General features: G+C 52.8%; 1 protein-coding gene and 1 pseudogene across 3 annotated transcripts; both read right to left on the minus strand.

Annotated features, from left to right (window-relative positions):
- Positions 1-1982: 1982 nt before the first annotated feature.
- Positions 1983-19161, minus strand: Sidt2 (SID1 transmembrane family member 2). 3 transcript variants are annotated; one of them, XM_057766863.1, is made up of 27 exons: positions 18682-19161; positions 17211-17332; positions 16838-17002; positions 16704-16749; positions 15859-15960; positions 15673-15756; positions 13740-13839; positions 13483-13548; positions 12045-12138; positions 11651-11703; positions 10840-10911; positions 10602-10673; positions 10358-10420; positions 9487-9605; positions 9088-9161; positions 8932-8998; positions 8403-8476; positions 8135-8258; positions 7260-7377; positions 6546-6682; positions 6215-6323; positions 5965-6041; positions 5743-5789; positions 5391-5496; positions 4832-4942; positions 3446-3559; positions 1983-3361 (listed from the first exon to the last, which is right to left on the minus strand). In XM_057766863.1, exons 1-27 carry the CDS (start codon positions 18862-18864, stop codon positions 3299-3301), a joined length of 2562 nt encoding a protein of 853 aa, XP_057622846.1. In that variant the 5' UTR covers positions 18865-19161; the 3' UTR covers positions 1983-3298. The 3 variants fall into 3 exon arrangements, 2 of the variants coding, with proteins under 2 accessions (XP_057622846.1, XP_057622847.1); XM_057766864.1 differs by lacking the exon at positions 10358-10420; XR_009056987.1 differs by lacking the exons at positions 1983-3361; positions 3446-3559 and having other exon boundaries at positions 5743-5814.
- Positions 15026-15126, minus strand: LOC130873996 (U6 spliceosomal RNA; annotated as a pseudogene).
- Positions 19162-21085: the final 1924 nt, after the last annotated feature.

Here is a 21085-nt window from a genome sequence, read left to right on the forward strand (position 1 = left end):
TGAGGGGTTTAAAGGGCGCCAAGGCAGTGATGTCACCTCTCAGTCGGCCCACTAGCCCCTCCCTGCCTAAGGAAGCCCACTGGACTCCCCACCCCCGACCGCCCCACTCACTCGACACAGGCTCCATATTTGGGGAAAGATACCAAGTTGAAGCAGTCTGCCGGGAGCAACCGGAGACATTCCCTGCATGCTTTGGAGATGCTGCGGGGTCGGGGTGGGGCGGTGCTGAGTGTGGCGGGAAAAGCCTTTTATGGGCAGGACCCTGAAAGCCTTCCTTGCTATCCCGACTTGGGTCAGCTCTAGGTCCAATGAGAGTAAAAGAAAGAGGTGATCTGAAGAGTCTGACCCCACAAAAGAGCATCCTGGGGGGGGGGGCTTAGGATCCCCCAAACTTGCAGGGACTGCAGATTGGCTGCATACCAGGCACTATGCAAAATGCCTTCTTTTCACGCTCGAGGTTGAAGTTAGAGTTACTACCCCACTGAGAAAACTGAGATCCAGAGTTGCCTTCCCAAGGCCACTGAGTGGCAGAACCTGGGCACTCCTGCCCACAGGTGTGGGAGCTGGAGAGGATGTTGCACCCTCTCTGTTGTGCCACCCTGCTTAGGGTGGGGAGAGCTCCCAGTTGGAGTTAACGACCTCACTAAGGGGTGGGACCGAGCCCCATCCAGAGCAGTGACAATCACAATCGTAGGGGGTTAAAGGCTGTGGAGACATTAGGGTAAGAGGACTCCCTCCCTCCAAAGAGTCCCTATCTTGGAAGTCTGTCATTCCAGAAAGGATCCTCACTCGTTCGCTCATTCACATGTTGCTTGTGGCTAGCTACAGTGAGTGGTCTTGAGAAGGAACAGGCGAAGAATGGTGAGACTGGGACTCAGTAGTTAAAGACACTTGCTGTCAAACTAATGACCTGAGTTCACTCCCCAGAACCCACATGGTGGAAACAAAACCAACTCTCCTCTGAGCTGCAAATACGCGCTATGTATACCACACACACATTCCATAGACAAACATAATTTTCTAAAAGGTAAGACATTAGTGGAGTCTGTGTCCCGCCCCCAATTTTGGGAATTTCAGGAAAGGGATGGAGAGGGAGAAAGAGAAGGGGGAGGGATCCTCAGGAAGTGTCAGCCTCTCCCAAAACTGGCAGCAGGCAGGTATGGCTCGGCCTCAGGAGCTCCACCTACTACAGCCAGCCTGGCTAACTTGAGCTAGCACGGCAGTGCGTAGAGCTACAGCACCCCCTAGTGGCGTCTGAAGGAAAGATCATGAACAGGAAGCTGGAGGTCCCCCAGAGACCACACTTGCCATCCTGGACACTGCCTATGTCCTGAATTTACCAGAATGGCTTCCAAGATCCCATCCTCTTTTGCTGAAATCTAAATAAAAACTCACTCCTCTTGAATCTTGTTTGTCATCCATATGGTCATTCCTGAACAGCCTATTTGTTTCTCTGTGTAGCCTTGGCTGTCCTGGAACTTACTCTGTAGACCAGGCTGGCCTAGAACCCGGAGACCCACCTGCCTCTGTTCCCCGAGTGCTGGAATTAAAAGCGTGTACCACCACCGCCCGGTCTGAAAAGCTCTTAAAACCGTGATCTGCAAGCTCTCTGCCCACTTCAGGTACATGTATAGATGGGCATGGCTGGGACACGCTTCTGCCTACTGGTTGGAAGGGATGCTGGCCTCTACCTGGTGGGCAGAGGCAGGTGCTGTGTGCCAGGAGAAGGGTGTTATCCCAGGGGAGAAGACACAGAGACACTTTCAGCATCTTGCTCCTTCTTGTGAGCACAGTGCTTGGTGCAGGGTAGGGTCAAATGTTTACAGAATTAGCAGGTGACCTGAGGCTGAGGAGCACCCTGGGGGAAGCCAGGAACTAGCTTCCAGTGCAGCCCTGCACAGAAACAAACGGGAAGGGAAAGCCAGAAGAAACGGGAGGCTCCTGTACCCCCCAACAAAAGAGTAAGAGCCCAGGTCCCAGGTCTGGTTGTCTTTATTAAATGCACTCAATTCATAGAGACAGAACTGCAGCCGTAGCATTGAGACATGGAACCGAGCTCCGAAACACAGACCCAGACCTGCCTCCTCTCCCCGTCCAAGAGCTATAAAAACACGGCCGAGAGAATGAAATACATTCCTGGACCCCAGCCCCCTTGGCATCTGGAATGAACTTGGTGGTGTGAAGGGGAGCCAAGGAGCAGAGTGGCCAGGGCCCAGAGCTGGGTGACTCCATGTAAACACCAAGGCTCTTAGGCCCATGTGACTAACACAGAACTTGGCTAAATACTGACGGAACTCAGAAGCCAGCCCTGAGTCCTGTAGTGAGGCAGGGCCAAGGACACACAGAGACCTGGCATGTCCCTCCCTTTCTAAAACAGGCACTGGGGCTCCTGCTGCCGTGAAAGAGAAAGAAAGGGCTGTGTGCTTGGCACTATTCCGCCATGGCCTCTGGACATTCTTGGGCAGTGTCAATGGCACTGAGAGGCCCCCAGCTGGGGCTTGGCAGGACTTTGGGTGCAGAAGGGGACAGTGAGTTGCCACATCCCACCAACCCTGGTGCTGGCATCATTCTGGTGGCTGTTGGGATGAGGAAGTGACCTCTGAACTCAGCCCCCCAGATCAGACTCAAACCGGGCTGATTCTCACTGCTCAAGAGCCAGCTCCAAGCACAGGTCGAGGGAGGAGGGTCGTACCTAGGCCCTTGCAGGCCTTAGCACCATAAACCTGGCACCAGCTGGCCAGGCCCCAGTCTCCTACCTGCATCCATCCTGGCAGGCCAGAGTGGGCAGTGATAGCAGCCAGCTGCAGGCCCAGAGAGAACTGGGGTCCTGGTGCTGGACAGAGAATCAGGCACCTGACTAGGGTCCTGGAGCAGGGCATGGGAGGAAGGGCAGGCTGCGGGTCCTAGGCTGAGAGGAGGGAAGGGATGGGGAGAACAGAGGCATGAAATGGGACAGGACATTGCCCTCCCACCTTCCTTCTCCAAAGGGACAATGGAGAGCCAGTGGATAGACAAGACAGATGGATGGACAAGGGTCCTGGGGAGGACCCAACACTGAGAAGCAGCAATTTGGCCAGTGTTTGGGGAATGGGGAGCAGGCCTCTTCCACAGCAGAGGCAACCGCAAGGCTCGGTGCCACCAGTAACTGTCCTGAGTCAGGCCTGGGCTGGAATCTCGATGTCCTGCTAACCATCCGATGCTGGGCAGCAGAGCTGGGACTCACACCCTTGGTGCTACGGCGGCACCTGGCAGGTGATGAAGGGGCCCCGAGAGGTGAAGTCTGGGTTCTAGGATACTGCTAGAAGACATAGATCTTGTCTCGCTGTACTGTGTCTAAGTCATCATCCAATGTCAGCAAAACCTAAGGGTGGACAGAGGGTCAGGAAAGGAGGGGCCATATGCTCTACCACCCCTTCCACCCTCAGGCCAGGTACATCCCACATACCAGAAAGGACCCAAACATGGCAATGGAGGACAGGAAGTGCCAGATGTCATGATCATCAAAGAAGTCAAGGAGGATGCAGTCACGGTTGTGTTCCCTGGACTCTGCGGGTGTTTTCTGGCAAAGGGACAGGGCCAGCAGCCTACTGACTCTGCTGTGGCAAGGCCAGGTTCAAGCCCTGCTCCGATCCACTCCATGGCGCCCCCCCCCCCCCACGTCCCTGGCAGGAACTCTCGTGCCTCACTCTCTCTCCAGCCAACAATGACCAGTTCCATCCTCTGCATCTCACTCATCCTCGCCAGACCTGTCTTCTCTTTCCAGCAGCGGGCAGGCGACTGGGAGCACAGCTTCCACTCAGAGAGCCCAACTCAACTGCCGCCTTGCTCTCAAGTGACCTCAGGGCGCTTTTGCCCCAAGTACTATATTAGACCATACCCTGTTCCCCAAAACAGTGGCCATGGCTGTCAGTCCAGATCCTCCCTACTCTACCCACACCTCCAGGCCACAACCATTTTCTGACCCTGTCTGTATCTGGAACAGCCTGTGCTGAGGCCACAGACAAGGCATGTCTGACCCTGTGCCGGGCTCCCACATCAGTGTGCTCTCACATTCCAACCTCTGTGTGACTGCTCAGGCAGAAGGACCTGAGTTATGCGGCTCTATGCATAAGACTATGGCCAAGAATAAAGCCTGCCTCCTCCAGGAAGCTCTCCCAGGACTTCTAACCCAGAAACCTCACCCTCCCCTCTCCTGCACACTCCACTACCTTGACTTGCTTTCGTCTTCCATTTCAAACATGAACTAGATATGGGGGGGTGGACCTTAGTGGCAGAGCATGTACTTAGCATGTGCAGAGACACAGTTTTGATCCTGGACTTTAAAGCGAACAAAACCCCAGACATGAGCTAGCAGTCTCTTTTGAATTACATTCTGAATTCAACGCTATACGGGCAGAGGCCATGTAATGTTCTTGTTTTTAAGACAGGGTTTCTCTATGTGGCCCTGGCTGTCCGGGAACTCACTCTGTAGACCAGGCTTGAACTCCCAGAGATCTGCCTGCCTCTGCCTCACAAGTGCTAGGATTAAAGACTAAACCACAATGCCTGGCAGACAAATCGGTTCTATCACAGATTTACAGTGTGTCCTTTGAGGCAGTAAAGAGACTGACGTGTCTGGTTTGAAACCAAAGCTGCCACATACTAGCTCTATGCCCTGAGGGAGGTCACTTGGCTTCCCTGAGACTCGGCTGCCTTTGAAGTAACAGGCCCAGATGGCCATGATGGCACATTCATCAGGAGGTTTTAATAAGAAGTAACCAGGAAAGGCCTGGTCCCAGGTGGAGAACTTGCCATGCATTGGTTTGCTTTAAGTCTTGAGGTAAGCACTCACCTGCCACGTGCTGAGTCCCTGGAAGAAGAAGAAGAGGGCAAAGCCCCAGACCACGGAGGTGCAGATGATGCAGAGCAGGGGGATAAGCTTGATTCTCTCTCCACTGCGGAGCTGGGGAAGCAGCGGCTGTCAGCAAGGCCACTGCCCACCTTCTTACTGGGCCCTCCCAGATTTACAGGGCTCCAATCACAGAACCCAACCAAGTCTCATGCCGGCGCCTTGTGTCTTGACCCACTATCCACCCTAAGCTAGGTGTCCACGTACCCAGATCCCTGAGCCATCAAAGCCAACAATGTGGGCACTCCTTCACATTGTACAATGTGGAAGACATTGGGAGGACCAGTTCTCAGAGGTCTGGTCTATTACAGGTCCCGTGGACTCAGGCTGGGACATGGCTTGGTGGCAGAGCACTTGCTTAGCAGGTGGCTCCGAAGGGTACATACAAGAGACTCAAGCCACCCCAAACCTCATTGTCATAGACCCATGGACAGAAAAGCTCCCGTCCTCTCGGTGCCCCACTCTATCCACGACTGAAGCAGCTCAGCCCCCTCCCACTCACCTTCATAATGATGTAGAAGGCAAAATAAAGCAGCAGGTTGCAGATGCCAATTGCCAGCAAGTAGGAGGCAAAATCATTGGGGCGCATGATGAGTCCATATGCAGCCCTGAAAGAGGGAGTGTGTCTGGGGGAAGAGGGAGGGCCTCACCTCTGTCCACACCCTACCAGGCCTCATCATTATATTGGACTGTTTTCAGAAGTCTACAGAAGGTTCTAGAAGCCCAGGAGCTAACACCTCTCTCTTTAGCCCCCATTCTTTATGTTCAATGCTCCAAAATCGTCTATAGCCCCCTAAGTCAGCTAGTGGCTGACTAAGGCCCCAGCTGACTCCATAGCCAATGGCCACACTCACAGAGACCAGTTGATAATGTTGCCCATGACCAGAAGTACCATGCGGTCCTGGAGGGAAGCAGAGACACAGGGACTGAGAGGGGGAAGAGAGACAGGGAGAGAAGTGGCAGAAGGCTCAAGTCAGCCTATTCCCATGCTACCCGAGGTACACTGACACACCTTGATCCACCCCATAGGGAGGAGGGAGTCAGAGGAGGAAGGGGTCAGGGAGCGGGGCAGGTACCGTATAAAGGGGCCCGCTGCACTGCCGGATGCAGTCTGTGTAAACCACATGGAGGATGCGGCGGAAGATTCCAGAGTCTGCAATGAGCAGGCGGGGACTTCAGAGGGCAAGCACAGCAATGTCCAGGAGCCCTCTGGACTTCCCACCCAGTGACTCCTCCAGCCCAGCCAAAGAGAAATGAAAGGTTCCTGTGTGTCCAGGTACCTAAGGTCCCCGCACCTCAGCCACCCTGCCCTGCGCAGGCTCTCACCCAGCTTCCAGCGGCCCATGTAATAGAGCTGAGTGCTGAGGAGCAGGGTGGAAATGATATGGATGACTGAGAAGACGATCCAGAAGGCTGTGTTCCCTTTGCCAAAAACCTGTGGGGGAGCCCCCAATGTGGGGTGAGGGGGTGGTGAGGGCAGCTATTCCCATGCCCCCCTAAACTGGATCCTGACTAGGGCAGGCTGTTTGGTTAGGCTGCGATTATAGAGGGACCCAGGACAGCCCCTTAGGGAAGATGCAGGAGCTCTCCTGCAGTGGAGGACATGTGTGCGCATGCGCCTTTCCTATGAGGTATAGGGAGTAGAGCAGGCCCTCACCACGCCCAGAACGGAGAAGAAGATGACGATGGCCAAGCAGGCATATGCGCTGTAGGCGCTGGCGTTGATGTCTGGGTGCCGCTTCTGGTAGAGCTTCAGCATGCAGAGTCCAGCAATCATGTACATGAATGAGGTGTCTGGGTGGGAATAGGGCATGAGCTAAAGAGACACCCACTGAGACTCCACGCAGAACACCCAGCCCAGACCTTGGAATGCCATGAGCAAGTTGGAGGGTCAGCACTTCAGATCCTGAGGATTTTTCAGAGTCTCTGTAGGAATGAATGGAGAAGAAGCAGGGCAGATAGCCATCTTCTCCTTTTTCTTTCTTTCTTTTTTTTTTTTCAAGATGGGTTTCTCTGTGTAGCTCTGACTGTCCTGGGAACTCACTCTGTAGACCAGGCTGGCCTTGAACTCATAGAGATCTGGGATTAAATGTGTGCACTACCGCCACTTGGTTTAACTGGCCATCTTTTTTTCTTTTCCCCAAGACAGGGTTTCTCTTGTAGCTTTGGAGTCTGTCCTGGAACTGGTTTCAAACTCACAGAGATCTGTCTGCCTCTGCCTCCCAAGTGCTGGGATTAAAGGTGTGCGCCACCACCGTCCAGCTAGCTGGCCATCTTCTAATATGTGAAGCTGCACTCAGAAGCCAGCCTCCGAGTTTCGTACCAGCTACCTGGGATGGTGGAGGTTCAGCAGACAAGAGGTAGCACTCACCAAACTGGAAGTTGGTGTAGTTGGGGCAGACATGGTAACAGGCACTCAGCAGTCCCTCCATCATTAGTGCTGTGCCCATGGCATAGAAGAGACCGAAGTGTTTGGGGATCCCACACTCCTGTGTGGAGAAAAAAAAGGAAGGGAAGTAAAAGTGAGGTGGGAAGAGAAGGGTCCTGAGAGGAGACCCAAGGAGAGGGGAAGAGGAAAAGGACTGGGCTATGTGGTGAGTGGGTAGCAGGGTGGGTTGTGCAAGACAGAGCAGAACAAAGTAGGGCAGGTAAAACAGCTGAGCAGGGAAGAGGTAGAAAGGGCAGGGCAAGAGCGGGTAGGATAGAGCAGAAGGCAAGGGAGAGTAGGGGGAATTGTGGGCAGGGCAGAACCCAGCAGGGCAGGGCAGGGCAGACCTGGGTAAGGGAGGGCAGGGCAGGACAAGGCAGGGAGGACCTGGGCAGTGCAGGCAGGGTGAGGCAGGAAGGACCTGGGCAGGGCAGGGCAGGGCGAGGCAGGGAGGACCTGGGCAAGACAGGGTGAGGCAGGGCAGGGCAGGTAGGGTGAGGCAGGGAGGACCTGGGCAGGGCAGGGCAAGAAGGACCTGGACAGACTAGACCAGAGCAGGACAGATCTGGGCTGAGAAGGGCAGGACAGGGAGGACCTAGACAGGGAAAGGCAGACCTGGGTAGGGCAGGGAAGATAGGGAGGACCTGGGCAAGGCAGGGCAGGGCAAGGCAAGGCAGGGCAGGGCAGAGCAGGACAGGGAGGACCTGGGCAAATCAGAACAGAACAGGGTATGACAGGGTCAGATTAGATAGAGCAGAGTTGGACTAGGCAAGGTCAGTTTGCCAGGAGGAAGCCTTGGTGGGCAGTGGCTGGCTTACCAAAGCATAGAGGTCATTTCGCATCAGGGCCCGGTTGTGATTGATCTCTCGCTGCAGAATGATGAGCAGGAAGAGCAGTCCCAGCAGGATGTACCCCAGGTTGCTGAGGATGTTGTTAAAGGCGCTAGAAGGGACAAGATAGGCACTAAGCTTACATTCGGGCCCTCAGGCCCTTTGCATTCTTCTGCCCAGCAGGCTGTACAAAGCCCCACCCTGCCCTGCTCACTGCTGCCTACCCTACCCACCCCTGGGCCAGCACAATCCCCACCTGAGGTTGCCCAGTGGGTGGGCACAGAGGAAGTTGTAGTAGCAGATGTCCTGGTTCCCTGTGACATTCACCACCTGTGAGGGGTGGAGGTGCAAAGCTATTGACACGCCTGACTCAGTAAGGAGCCCGTACCACACTCCAGCACACTCCAGGGGTCCAACTGGCAAAACAAGAGCAGTCAGCATGGCTGACGTGTGTACGCAGTACCCAGCTGGTACTCCTGTACAGTGTGTGTTTCAGGTGGTGCAGAGGCCTGCTACTGTCCTTTTTATAGATGTGACTGAAAACTCCTTAAGTTATTGTCTCACAGAAAGGAGAGGGAAGGGAAGTTAAATTTACAAAGTCCTGTGACCTCTATTTTCTAGACCCGCCCCCAGTCTGCAGATGAAGGAGCTGATGCTCAGAAACCAGAGCCTCGAGTTGGGATCTGAAAGCTGGTCCCTGAACCTATGCACTCAGTCTCTCTCTGCATGCAAAGGCTCTGCAGGGGAGGCAGTCACATGCAGTTGCTCCAACCCTCCCCTCTCACCGTCTGGTAGGTGATCACCAGCTGCACCACAGGAAGGGCGTAGAAGATCGCAATGGTGGCTATGTTCCTGAGGGGCGGGAGGGCCGTGGTAAGGTGGGCAGGACCCTAGGAGCTGCCCCATAGTAACAGGAGTCCCTGTCTGTGTAGCCTACTCACCAGAAGTAAATCTGGTACTTTTTCCGCAAAACACGTTTGTCCTTTCGTGCCAGATCAGCCACACAGAGATATTGCTGAGGAGAAGCAGGAGTGAGTCTCACTCACCCCGGGCCTGGGAGAACCCCTGCCACCCAGGTGAGGGTAGACACATGAGGTCAGTGGGCAGGGTTCTGGGACTCCCCATTTCTGTGGCTAATTAGGCCAAGACGGCTTGCCCAATTGGTCTGGAAGGGGTTGGAGGTCAGGCTGATTTCTCTTGGAATCGATCTTCCCTGTCCCAGCTCAGCTCTTTCTTTCTGCTTCCCTAACATGCCACAGAGATGTGCCGGGTGGGACCTCAACACCAAGTCCCTTCCTTCAGAAACCCCTGACCAGGGCCAGGCCGTCCATGTGTCACACCTTGGTGCGAATGACATTTTTGTCAGAATCAATATCAGTCAGTGTGTCATAGTCATCCTCTTCCACGGAGCTCATCGAGTCCAATCGTGGCCGAGTACCCACTGGGTCAAAGGAGCGGTCTAGGAACGCCAAAGGAAAAGACTTGGGCCAAGAGGACCAAACACTGGGTCTGCTCCCACCCATCAGAAGCAACTGTCAAAATTATTCAACAGTGGGGAAGAAGTGAATTGTGGGCCAGGGTTCACAGCAGTAGGACAGATGGCTCGGGTGCTGAGAGGAGATGTACTCCTAAGTCAGTGGGAACCAGTGCGGAGCCCTGCCAGAAGCCACTGCACGGCAATGACTCCAGCCCTGCTCCACTCCTGGCTCTGGTCCCTGAGCTGGGGCTCTCCAGGCCACAACACTGAGTGGACCCCAGACACAAGTAACAAGATTGCACTTGGCCAATCATGCAGATTAGAAGATGCCCAGTCCTGTTGGGTTCTGAGAAGACATGCATGGCCACCCTTGGGTTAAAGCCCTGGTACACAGGCAAGGGCTTGAGAAAGAGCACTCGTCCTCAGTCTTCATCTCCTCCTGGTACCTCACCTGGCCAAAGCCCCTAAAGGCCAGAAGGTGACACCTAGACCCAGGAACCCTTGGCCAGCAAGCCAGGGAGGGAGGACACTGGCAAGAGGACAGTGAACTAGGATGTCTGACTGGCGGCCAGTGCCTGTCTATCTCAGAAGACACATGGGCTGGCACTGGTGGCACTTGATAGGGAAGCCATGCACTAAGCATCTTTCTGGCCCCAGAGATGGCCAGCTCCAGTGGCTGACCATCCAGGCAGGAATTGATTGGCAGGGCAGCCCTACCCCCTCCCCACATCTACCCATGGCAATGCACAGCTGCCGCATCTGGCCAGAGGGAAGGCGCCGCTTGAACTGGTCGTGCCCTTCAAAGGAAAGGTAAAGTTACAGGGGGAACTGAAGCCCGGTAGGAAAGAGAGCAAGGAGGGGGCAGAAGAGCAGCCCTTCCCTGGTTCCAGCATCTGGCAGAGAGGCAGCCGCCCACCAGAAGTTTCACCTAGTCAACAGCAGCCCTGTAGCACACAGCCCACTTCCAGGCCCACTCACCCTGGGAATTGTAGGAGTGGTCCCCTGAACCTGTGCTTTCAACCAGTCCATCAGTAGATCCGGAACCATTGTCTGCAGGCAGGAAAAAGTGGTGAGGCAGGTGCGAGTGACCTCAGAATGAGACTCTAGATCTGTTCCTAGAGAGCCCCAAGTAGCTGCAGGGGCATAGCCAACGGGGTGGCAGCAGAAGCAGCTGTGGCTGGGCGCTGGCAAATACAGTCCTGACTTTGACACATACCGAAGGAACCATAGTTATAACCCTCGTAAGGGGCGCTGCCAGGAAACGAATCAGTCAAGACCCGAGGATGACCTGCAATGAGAAGTCAAGGTCCTCTTAGGCTGTGAGCAAGAGCAAGCCAAAAGCCAGAGAAAAGAAAGGGGAGAAGCTGGAAAAGACAGTCGCAGAGAAGCCATGCCAGCAGTAAAGAAAACACAGGCCGCAAAACCTACCTCACTCAACAACCACGTCACTCCAAGCAAACGTGCCACCTAATATCCTAAATGTGGGGACGGGACAAGCTGGGCTTGGTCGCTCATGCCTATAACCACAGCACTAGCCTAGCTAAGACAGCAAGAGAGCTACATGTTTGAGACAAGCTTGGACTACAGAGTCAGTTACAGGGTACCCCGGGCCGCCAAGGAAATGCATCTGGTGCCAAGGCCCTCCCTAGACAGTCCTCATGCTTCGCCTTCCTCCCCCAGCAGCAGCTCCTCTGCCCGCAGCACCTGGAGCTTACCAAGGAGAGAAGCTGAGAGAGAGGTCCAAGCAGGAGGGAGAAGTGATGGGAGAGAGAGAGAATAGAAAGTTAACAACCTGAGACTGAGCTGAGTGGCACTGCCTGAGGCAGGCTGGCGGTGTAGCTAGACCACAGGAAAGTTTCCAGGATATCTACGGAGGGGTGAGCCAAGACCCCAGCCTGTTTCCACTTGTGAAATGTTACTTCTAGGCTGAATATGTATGAAGAAGCCAACAATCTGCCCTTCCCTTCCCCATCCCTGCTTCCCATCTCCCCACAGCAGATCCACCCACCCCCATTCCCTGGAGATACCACTTTCTGGACAGGCTCGGTCTATGGCCACCAGCAGCGTCTTCTTCCTTTGCCTGCAGGAATTCAGAGGACAATTGAGGCAGGATGAGGCCCTAACCTAGGCTAGGCTAACCGTCCTTCTATCCTCTCTATCCATTTAACTCCTGAATCTTGGGTTTCTCCCACACCAGGGAATAATAGGGTGTCCCCAGCTTGGGAAGGAATGATGGGATGAGCCTGTTTACAAACAAATGGTCCATGGACCACAGATCCCAACAAGTATCCGTCTTGCCCACTCCTGAAGACAATTAACTATAAGATCACCATGGACCAGTTGGGATCCCACCACATTCTCTCTTCCATGCCCCCTGCCCAACTGCTCCAGAGAAGGAACAGCCCAGGAGTTCCACCTTACCTCCAGTTCTCCCAACAAGCCAGGAATACGGTCAGCAGGTAGAAGGAGAGAAATATGCCCAGGCAAAAGAGCATCCCACCAACATACGCCTCAGCTACGGGGAAGGAAACAGGAAGGTGAGGAGTGAGAACACAGCAATCCCTCCCATGCTGCCTCTGGATGCCCAGGGACCACTGGGATTTGGCTGCTCCTCCCCTGAAGGCAATGCCCAGTCAGAACCAATACCTGGCTATTGCTCCAAACACCAAACTCTCGCCTGAGCCCACCTGTTCATGTGGTTTCCTAGAACTGTCTCTCCTACTTCTAGAAAACTCCATGTTGACCTAACCTTCAAACCACAGCTCAGAGAGGGTACCCTCTAGGTGGCCTCCTGTGTTGTCCATTATTCCCACAGTCACCTGCTCTTTTCTCATCCCAGCCCTCAGGACCTTCCAGGCCCCCCCCCCCCGTCCCCACCTAAGGGCTTCCTAAGAGCTGCACTCCTAGCATACATGGGGGCGCAATTTATGCTTTGCTTGTATGTTATGTATATGCACCATCACATGGGTGTCTGTGGAGGCCAAAACAGTGCATCAGATCCCCTGGAACTAGAGCTACAGATGGTTGTGAGCCGCCATGTGAGTGTTATGATTGGTACTTGGGTCCTCTGGAAAGGCAGCCAGTGCTCTTAATAGCCGAGCTATTTCTCCAGCCCCAGTTGTTTTTATCGCTATTTTGTTTTGGGTTTTTAGACAAGGTCTCAGGTTCAAACTGGCTCTGAACTCATAACCAAGGATGAGTCTGAGCTACTGATCTTCCTGTGTCTACCTCCTAACTACTGGGACTAAAGAGGGGTGTGCTACTGTGCCAAGCTCCTTATTTTGATCTTATATTCTCCAGTTTAGAAAGGACGCCCCCAATTTAATAACTCAATAGACATTGCTGAGCAGTGACTAGAGGCCCAATATTCTAATTCCGGATTAAACTCACAGCTGAATATATCTGATGGGACAGATTTCTTTTCTTTTCTTCTCCCCCTCCCCCACCAGACAGGGTTTCTCTGTGTAGATCTGGAGACTGGCCTAGATCAGGATGGCCTTGAACTCACGGAGATTTGCCTATTGCCTGGCTCTGCCTCCCAAGTGCTGGGATTAAAGGTGTATGCCACCACCACCCAGCTCAGATTTTACTATTTCTGTCACAGAGACAGGGGACAGAGATTCCATTGTTAAGTGGCAGGGAATGAATGAGAACTTGCTCTTCAGTTTGGCCACGGACCCTGTCCCATATGACCCTGGGATCAACTGGGTGGAAGTCTGCTTAGAACACTCCTTTCTGACCCAGCACCTGCTGGGTAAGGAGGGCCCTCGTCACCCTTCCCATTCAAGGAACACTTCTTTCCTAGGTCTGAGACGAGGAAGCAGGGATCTGTCCATCTTTCTCAGGTACCCACACTTACATGTGACAGCTTGAGAGACCAGTACTGACAGGGTTTTCTGACGATGCCCTTGATCCACCGGATCATCTGGAAGTAAAATATCAAAGTGGAAAAGAAACGGCTGACTGGAACTTAGCTAGGGTTAATGGAACCTGGCCTCAGAGAGTCTAGGGCCTCAAACTCATATCCCATCAGATCCACCAACAGCCACGGAGACTCCTCTGCTTCCTGGGAAGCCAATGAGCCTGACCAACCCCTAACCAGTACATGAAACATACCTTCCACAAAAGGGTAGAAGGGCAAGGACCCTCCGCAGGCCTGGTCCTCTGTCTTCACCACCACTACCACATAAAAGCTGTTGCTGGGGAAGTCTTTACGCTGGAGGAGGAGGATGAAGACAGTGATGACCATCATTATCACCACCACTCTTTTCTGAGTAGGAACTCTGGACCAGATGCTCTAAGTTCTTCCTGTATATAATTTTTTTTTTTTTTTTTTTTTTTTGGTTTTTCGAGACAGGGTTTCTCTGTAGTTTTGGAGCCTGTCCTGGAACCACCTGTATATAATTTTACAAAGATCCCCCTCCCTCACATTTCTGTGATGCTGAGGGTCTAATACATGGCCTCTCAAATGGCAGGCAGATGCTCGACCACCGAGCCACACCCACAGGAGAAGTGTTGCCATTATCTTTGTGAAGACAGGGCTGGAGCCCAAACCTGTACCCACACTCCAATAAGGTGAACAGTGAGTGAGCACGTGACCCACACAGGATGTCTGGGGCACCTGCCAGAAGACAGGCTCCACTCACATATAGCAGATAACCACAATCACAGGAATGGAATATGGGGGTGGTGAAGAATCCAGCAACAGTAAAAGGTTTCTGAATGTGTGACAATGAAAAATTACTCAGAGTCGAAGGCATACTGCACCCAAGGTGCTTCTAAAGGCACTCACCCTGTATCGGGTGACGTCACCTCAGTCTTGGTTCTAAACACACAAGTGCACTTTGTACCATGCATGCCATCACACCACAGGAAGCCAAGGAACACTGTCTGAAAACCAGCTTGGCTGATGGACTGTTGCATGCTCTGAACTGCAGTGTGTTTACCGCACACGCCAAGTGTTCTGCTCTCGTAGAAACATGATGGTTTAGTAACAGAAAAGACAGCATTTAAGTAATTTCCTGCCCTTGTATCTCAAGCATGTGAGGACAGTCCACACATCTTGGGGTTGGACTGTGTTAGATAGGATGTTTGGTTTAAAAAACTGTTTTGCAGGGGACTGGAGAGGTGGCTCAGCAGTTAAGAGCATTGCCTGCTCTTCCAAAGGTCCTGAGTTCAATTCCCAGCAACCACATGGTAGCTCACAACCATCTGTAATGAGGCCTGGTGCCCTCTTCTGGCCTTCAGGCATACATGCAGAAAGAATATTGTGTACATAATAAATGAATATTAAAAAAAACAACAATAAATAAATAAATAAATAAATAACTGTTTTGCGTGGCTAACGGACTCAATGAGTTTTGATTTGGGATTAGGATAAGATTTTCAACAATTTCTCTTTTAAAACTAGGGAACACTCCACGAATTTGCATGTTATCTTCTCACAGGGGCCATGCTAATCACTGTACCATTCCAATATTACTTCTTTCTAATTTATTTTATGTGCATTGAGGGTGTCAGATCCCTTGGAACTGGAGTTACAGGCAGTTGTGAGCTGCCATGCAGGTGCTGGGAATTGAACCTGGGTTCTCTTGGAAGAGCAGCCAGTGCTCTTAACCACTGAGTCATCTCTCCAGCCCCCTTTCCAATATTAGGATATGTGTCGTTAAAGCAAGAATGCAGCGGTTTCTAAAACGGCTCTGAATACGCTTCTGCCACTTTGTACTCCTCGTGTATGCAGAGTGGCACCCTCAGCACTGACAGTAGCAGACAGGAGTGCTTCTGAGTGAGCTCTGCACTCTTCTGGAGCATGTCTCGTCTGCACTGTCACGCCCTCCTGAATAAAATCCCTTGCTGACTGAAGACAAAAAAACAAAACGAACAGCCAGTGAGATGCCTCAGTGGAGAAGTTCCTCAAGCACAAAGATCACAGTGAAAAGTTTAGGAAGCCCTCGTGTAAGGCAGGAAAGGGTAGAAAGACAAGTGCAGGGTGTGGGAAGGCCTTCAGTTCATCAGCCAGCCCCACCTCTCAGGTCATGGGCATTCCTACCTGCACAGTGATGGCTGCCTTCTTAGTCATAGTCTGGTACATGCCAATGAAGGCCACGTTGTTGTCTAGATCATAGACAGGGCACTACAGGGGAAGGAAAGAAGAGGCAGATGGACACGGAACTGGGCCCCTTTTTCTAATGTCCCAACTACTTTCTGGTGAAGAATAAAATGAGAGACAACTTACCAGGACATCCTGGATGGAGACCACTGAGCAGGGGAAGGCCTTCTTGGAAGTCACCTTGACAATTACAGAGTCTACACCATCAGGAAACTCATACTTAAAGTACTGAGAACATAGGAAGGGGAGGATGCTGTCTCAGGAGGGTGCTCTCCCTGCCCCTCTAAGTTTCCTACAAAGGAGGTGCCAGACTCTTCTTGGTTCAGGCAATGAAGCTACCTGGAGAGAAGAGCCTTGACCATGAGTAGCCCTCTTCTGCATGACCCTGAGCGCCAATCTCCCGCAACCTCAGCTGGGCACACAGGACAGTGCATGAGAGGTAAAGTGGAGAAGACAGCATCTAGACCTAGTCACTGCACTGTGCCAACCCGTCTATCCACACAGGAGTTCCGAGAGACCTGGTAGCCTTAGCTAAACCAATGACTACTCATGCTCTCATGTTCAAGACGTCCCCCCAATTTTCTTTTGGTTGTTGTTGCTACACTGAGGCAGGACTCCTGTGTAGCCCCGGCTGGCTTGGAATGTACTATGTAGACCAAGCTGGCTTTGAGCTCAAAGGTGTCATATCCCCTGCTTCTGCCTTCCAAATGCTGGGATTAAGGGCATGAGCCACCATGCCAGGCTAAGAGATCCCCTTTGTTTGTTTGTTTGGCTGGATGGTTTGGGGAGGAGAGGTTTGAGACAGGGTTTCTCTGTTTAACAGCCCTGGCTGTCCTGGAACTCGCTTTGTAGACCAGGCTGGCCTTGAACTCACAGAAATATGCCTGTCTCTGCTTTCTGAGTGCTGGGATTAAAGGCATGTGCTACCACTGCCTGGCTAGAGACCCCCCATTTTGGAGAAGGGATTTTACCTGGGGCTGGGCCGCAGTGGTATTGAAGGTAAACGGCTCCCCAGTCCTATAGGGCAGAGAAGAACCCCACAGTCACTCCCAACTCTTGGGAAGAAGCCTGAGGCTTTATGGTCCTCTCACTCGACCCTGATTACCTGAGCACAAAATTGTCCACACGGTTGACTCGGAGCTGGTAAGTGGTGTTGACTGGTGACAGGGTGGACACATCCACATAGAAAAACTGGACCTCAGACTCATTCTTGGTGGGGGGCTGACACAGAGTTCGTTCAACTTTTTGGTAGAGGTACTTACGCTGATACCTACAGTCCAAGACAGACAGGGTGTGACTAGTCCCAGCCAGCCTGGCACTAGAGGGAAGTGAGGCTCCAGTTCTTTCCATCGGGTCCCCATACCTCCCAAGACACTGGGCTCAAGGAGCAGGGAGGAGAAACAGAAGGGTCTCCTGGGTGAGGCTCCCTTCAAGGCCTGGCTAGGCCGCCCCTCCCTTCATCCCCAGGTCCTACTCACAGCCCTCGCAGGATTAGGGGCACCTGGAAGGACACAACAGCTTCTTTCTGGCGGACCACGAACAGCAAAGGCACCTCTTTCTGCTTGTTCAGGACATTCACAGACACTCGCACACCCTCAGTCTGCAGACGACAAGAAGTGCCCCCACTCAAACTCAGCCCCTCTGTCCCTCAAATACATGATGCTACAGACTGTATGCCCTGCTCTGCCCTAGGCTATCCATCCTGGCCTGCTTGTGTGGGAATAAGCCCTGTCTCGAGGAGGGGCTGACAACGAGGGACATGAGGCTTGGCGTCGTTTGCCTGCTTTTGGAAGATGTGCAGTCTGTGGAGCAGCAGGTCCCAGACAACTGCAGGATATGCAGAAAAGACCTTAGGAGATTCCAGGATAGCCCTCGTGCGCACACACGTGCCCAGGCACACACTGACAGAGGACAGCAAGAAGTGTCCTCAATCTTCCTCTTGTGAACTAGGAAGCCAGCAAGAAGCTCCGGTTCCACAACTACTCTGGAGGCCAGAGCCCTGCAGGGAGGGGTGGGCAGGAACAGTGCGGAGACTGTTGAAATCCAAGGGCCAAGCTGTGAAGTGACTTTACCTCGGAACCTCAACTCTCCCCTCTAAATAAGCCACCCTTTGCTGTGGATGAGGCCACACAGAACAGTGAGGGTTTAAGTGACAAATCACAAGAATGTTACTACTTCTTAGGCTGCCAAAAGCAAATCTAGGAAGGGGTAGCACTTTTAGGATGCCCAGGGACACCGGACTGAAAGAAGAGAGATCAAGGTTCAGGGAAATGGATTCTGACCTGCCAGAAACCAAATCCCTCTCCATCCCAAAGAAAAGCCCAGATGCCTCATTCTCAACTCCACTGCTTCCCACTCGATCCAGCTCTGGCCTAGGAGGGAGAGCAGGAGGCTACACTCTGCCTGGGCCCGGCTACCCACTTCTACTTTCACCACTGGGGAGAAATGAGTAAGAAATCAGAGCCAGCTCTGAGCCTGAAACAAACTCCCTTTCTTTCTCTTGCCACTCAGCTTGCGGAGGGCCTTATCTCTGTCATCTTCAATGTACAAGGCCAGCTGGCTTTCCGAGGCAAGCAGGTCTGCCTCCTTCACCTCCCTGTGAAGTGGAGCAGTAAAACTTGCTGGAGCAGAGCCTTTCAGTTCTAAGTTGGCCCCTTTTGGAGTTGTCTGAGCAAGCCCCATAGAAACCAGTTTCCCCTTCACTCAGACCTCACACAGCTTCCAGGTTGAGAGTCAGAGTAGGGACCAGGATAGACCTGTCCAGATCACAGCTGGTGGCAGGGAACTTCCCAAGCTGCCCAGCTGGAGCTGCAGGGAAAGCTGGTGGGAACGAGGCCTCGGCAAGGGGAGGGAGGCTCGGAAGCTGGCGGAGAGGGCAGGGGTGACATCAAGGCTGGGTTGGGCGCCCACCCTCTCAGCCGCCCTGCCGCAGTGGAGCCCCGCGCTCACCCGGTTGCGGGTCACGGTGTGGTTGAAGGTGTAGATGTTGACCAGCTCGCTGTTGACGTCGTCCGCGTAGGTGCGCTCAAACTCCGCGTCTTTTTGCGAGACGTTCTTGGGCCCCAGAGCCCCTAGGTGACTCTCGACGGCGACCACCAGAAGCAAGCACAAGGGCAGACTCCGTGCGAACATGGCCCGGGGCGGCGGGGACTGGCGACAGGACAGCGACCGGGCGCGTTGCGGCTGCCGCAGCAGCTTCCAGCATCTCACCAGGACCAGAACTTTAACCCCGGCCGGAGATAGGACGCGTCCCCTCCCTGGAGCCGCTCCTGGGCCTCACGCGGACCCCAGCTCGCGTGGGCGGCACCGCGACCCGCAACCCCGGCCGGGCCCGGCCGGAGACCCGGCGTCAGCTCGCGCCCGAAGAGCGGAGGTGGCGGTGGCCCTGGCCCGAGGCTTCCCGGACGCGGGCTCTTTAAGAGCGGCGGACGCGGCGCAGAACTCTGGGCCACCAGGCGCCGCGCCGCGGTAAACAGCGGGGCTGCGCCTGCCCGTGACGTCAGGGGAAACCGACGCGGGTTTAAAGGGCCAGGCCGCCTCCTTCGCCGACCTGCGAGTGCCTGGAGTGACTTTTTCTTTTTTATTGAAGGACCACTAGGTGTTGTATTCTTGTTTTTGTGATCAGCGATTTTTGTTTTTTGAGACAGGGTCTCACATAGCCCAGGCTGGCCTGGAACCGATTGTGTAAGCTCGAGGGCCTTGAACTTCTGGTCCTCCTCCTGCCTCTATCGCCTAGTGGCACTACAGGCGAAATTCACAGCGCCCAGTTAAGTACTGGGTCTTGTTGACAGATGTTCTCTTTGCCAGAGCAGGAATTCTCTCCACCACCCCCCCCCCCCAGCCATTAATCCTAGCTTCATTTTTTTTCTCATTGTAACCACCTGCCCACTAAATGCCGCTCCCCTCCCACTACAGGGTCACACTGTTGCCAGGACAATGACGCCTTCCAACCTAGGAGCTATTTCCCTTCTTTGCAGAGGCTATTTTTGTTTGTTTGTTTGTTTGGTTGGTTGGTTTTTTTGAGACAGGGTTCTCAGTGTAGGCCAGGCTGGCCTTGAACTCACTTGAACTTCTGCATTCCCCAAGTACTGGAACTAAAGGCGTGCCCCTGTTTATTTTAACAAAGCCCACAGAAAGATTCTGACCTTTAGTGTCAATTGGCAAAAACTTTTCGAGGAAATATTTTGGCGCTATATTTCTAGAGGTTTAAAAGAGCTTTTATACCTTTAATCCAGTCATTCCACCCCTGGGACTGTATCTTGGGAACAAATTAAAAAAAAAAAATGTGGGCAGCAAAATTCGCATCCCCGTAATCTTGAGAAAGCTCAAAAGAAACTGCCTGTCCACAGCAAAGGAGTGGCTAGATGCACCACTGTGAAGCCATTAAAAGTAGGGAATTCAGGGGCTGGAGAGATGGCTCAGCGGTTAAGAGCATTGCCTGCTCTTCCAAAGGTCCTGAGTTCAATTCCCAGAAACCACATGGTGGCTCACAACCATCTGTAATCTGGTGCTCTCTTCTGGCCTGCAGGCATACATGTATACATTAAAAAACAAAAAAAGTAGGGAATTCAGGAATGACACTATATAAGAGGCATATATTCCAAATTTCAGATGTAAACAGAAAAACATGGATAAAAACTGAGCCGAGATGGCTCAGTGGGAAACTGCACTTGCCATGTGATAGCCTGAGCTCACACCAGGAACCCACATGAGTAGGAGAGAACAGACTCCACAAATTGATGCCCTGACCTTCACTTATCTGGCCCGTGTTCTCACACACAGGCACACAAACAATAATAAATGAAATGTAAAGTATTTTATAATGCATAATGGGTGGACGAGGTAGTCAGAGGATGCAGGTGCTTGCCATGATGCTGGATGACCTGAATTGTACCCCTGGGACCAGTATGGTGGAAGGAGAAGGGAGAGACCTGACCCTGGAGTTATCATCAGACCTGCACATACATGCTGGAGCAAATGGACCTGACTCATATACACACAGGTGAAGATATTTATAAAGAAACATACACCAAAGCTGGGGCTTCAGCCCCCAGCATCATAAATAACATCCTACAATTATATGTTTTACATTTCTTTAACAAATTATGTGTTTAAAGAAAAAGAAATATGACCAGCCCTGAAGCTGTCAGATGTCCTGGCTGAAAGTATGCCAGCCGATGCCGCTTCATCAGAGCGCTGTCCACTGGCACGATTACACCAGTCCTATAGAAGCACTCTTCCAGTGAGTAGCTTTAAAATTTAGTCATGCCCACAAATATTTAATAAGCACATACTATGTCCCAAGTAGCCTTCTAAATTAATGGGTAAATAAGCAAAATTATAGCTGGCCTGT

This window comes from Chionomys nivalis, chromosome 4 (genome assembly GCF_950005125.1).
Source record: "Chionomys nivalis chromosome 4, mChiNiv1.1, whole genome shotgun sequence".
NCBI classification, from domain to species: domain Eukaryota; kingdom Metazoa; phylum Chordata; class Mammalia; order Rodentia; family Cricetidae; genus Chionomys; species Chionomys nivalis.